We start from the raw sequence: 1,511 nt of genomic DNA, 5'->3' as shown, positions 1-1,511 counted from the left end.
AATAAAAGAAAGAAATTAAAGACTTCTTAGATTTCAATGAAAATCAATACACAACATACACAAACTTATGCAATACTATAAAAACAGTGTTAAGGGGAAAAATTCATATCACTAAGAGCCCACAGAAACTATTTGGAGGACTCTCACTTTAGCGACCTAACAGCATACCTGAAAGCTCTAGAACAAAAAGAAGCAGACTCACCGAGGAGGTGAAGATGGCAAGAAATAATCAAACTCAAGACTTAAATCAATAAAATAGAAAGAGCCCTCTCTCCTCCAGCCCGGCAAGATGCCCAAGGGAAAGAAAGCCAAGGGGAAGAAGGTGGCCCCGGCCCCCGCCGTCGTGAAGAAGCAGGAGGCGAAGAAGGTGGTGAATCCTTTGTTTGAGAAGAGGCCTAAGAACTTCGGCATTGGGCAGGACATCCAGCCCAAGAGAGATCTCACACGCTTCGTCAAATGGCCCCGCTACATCAGGCTGCAGCGGCAGAGGGCCATCCTCTATAAGCGCCTCAAAGTTCCTCCTGCCATTAACCAGTTCACCCAGGCCCTGGACCGGCAAACAGCTACCCAGTTGCTTAAACTTGCCCACAAGTACAGGCCAGAGACCAAGCAGGAAAAGAAGCAGAGGCTGCTGGCCCGTGCTGAGAAGAAAGCTGCCGGCAAAGGGGATGTCCCAACTAAGAGACCACCTGTCCTTCGAGCGGGCGTCAATACAGTCACCACTTTGGTAGAGAACAAGAAGGCTCAGCTGGTGGTGATTGCCCATGACGTAGACCCCATTGAGCTGGTGGTCTTCCTGCCTGCCCTGTGTCGCAAGATGGGGGTCCCCTACTGCATCATCAAGGGAAAGGCCAGGCTGGGACGGCTGGTCCACAGGAAGACGTGCACCACTGTTGCCTTCACACAGGTTAACTCGGAAGACAAGGGTGCTCTGGCCAAGCTGGTGGAAGCTATTAGGACCAATTACAACGACAGATATGATGAGATCCGCCGCCACTGGGGAGGCAACGTCCTGGGTCCTAAATCTGTGGCTCGAATTGCCAAGCTGGAAAAGGCAAAGGCCAAAGAACTCGCCACTAAACTGGGTTAAATGTACTGCTGAGTTTTCTGTACATAAATATAATTATAAAACTTCAAAAATAAATAAATAAATAAATAAATAAATAAAATAGAAAGAAAGGAAATGTGTATTGTTTTAATGAAACAGAGTTGGTTCTTTGAGAAAATCAACAAGATTGTTTAACACTTATTGAAACTAACCAAAAGGTAGAAATAGAATATCAAAATTAAGAAAATTTGAAATGAAAGGGGGGACATAATCACAGATACTGTAGAAATCCAGAGAGTCATCAAAAACCTGAAAAATATAAAAGAAATGGACAAATTTTGGGATAGGTACCACATTCCAAAATTAAATAAAGACCAGATAAACAATTTAAATAGACCTATTATCTCTAAGGAAATTGAATCAGTCATCAAAAGTCTCCTAACCAATAAAAGCGAAGAGCCAG

At 44.0% G+C, this 1,511-nt stretch overlaps 1 protein-coding gene across 1 annotated transcript; it reads left to right on the top strand.

Annotated features, from left to right (window-relative positions):
* The first annotated feature begins 279 nt into the window (after positions 1 to 279).
* LOC130867883 (60S ribosomal protein L7a) lies at positions 280 to 1,131 on the top strand. The gene has a single exon (XM_057760103.1). The coding sequence runs from the start codon at positions 290 to 292 to the stop codon at positions 1,088 to 1,090; it is 801 nt and encodes a 266-aa protein (XP_057616086.1). The 5' UTR covers positions 280 to 289; the 3' UTR covers positions 1,091 to 1,131.
* Positions 1,132 to 1,511: the final 380 nt, after the last annotated feature.

Source organism: Chionomys nivalis, chromosome X (assembly GCF_950005125.1).
Source record: "Chionomys nivalis chromosome X, mChiNiv1.1, whole genome shotgun sequence".
In the NCBI taxonomy this organism is placed as follows: Eukaryota; Metazoa; Chordata; class Mammalia; order Rodentia; family Cricetidae; genus Chionomys; species Chionomys nivalis.
The sequence above is the reverse complement of the archived record's forward strand: the minus strand, read 5'-3'. Positions and strand labels throughout refer to the sequence as shown.

What these genes read in the sequence shown, in the direction of transcription:
- LOC130867883 (XM_057760103.1), top strand. Translation starts at nt 290, where the DNA reads ATGCCCAAGGGAAAGAAAGCCAAGGGGAAGAAGGTGGCCCCGGCCCCC.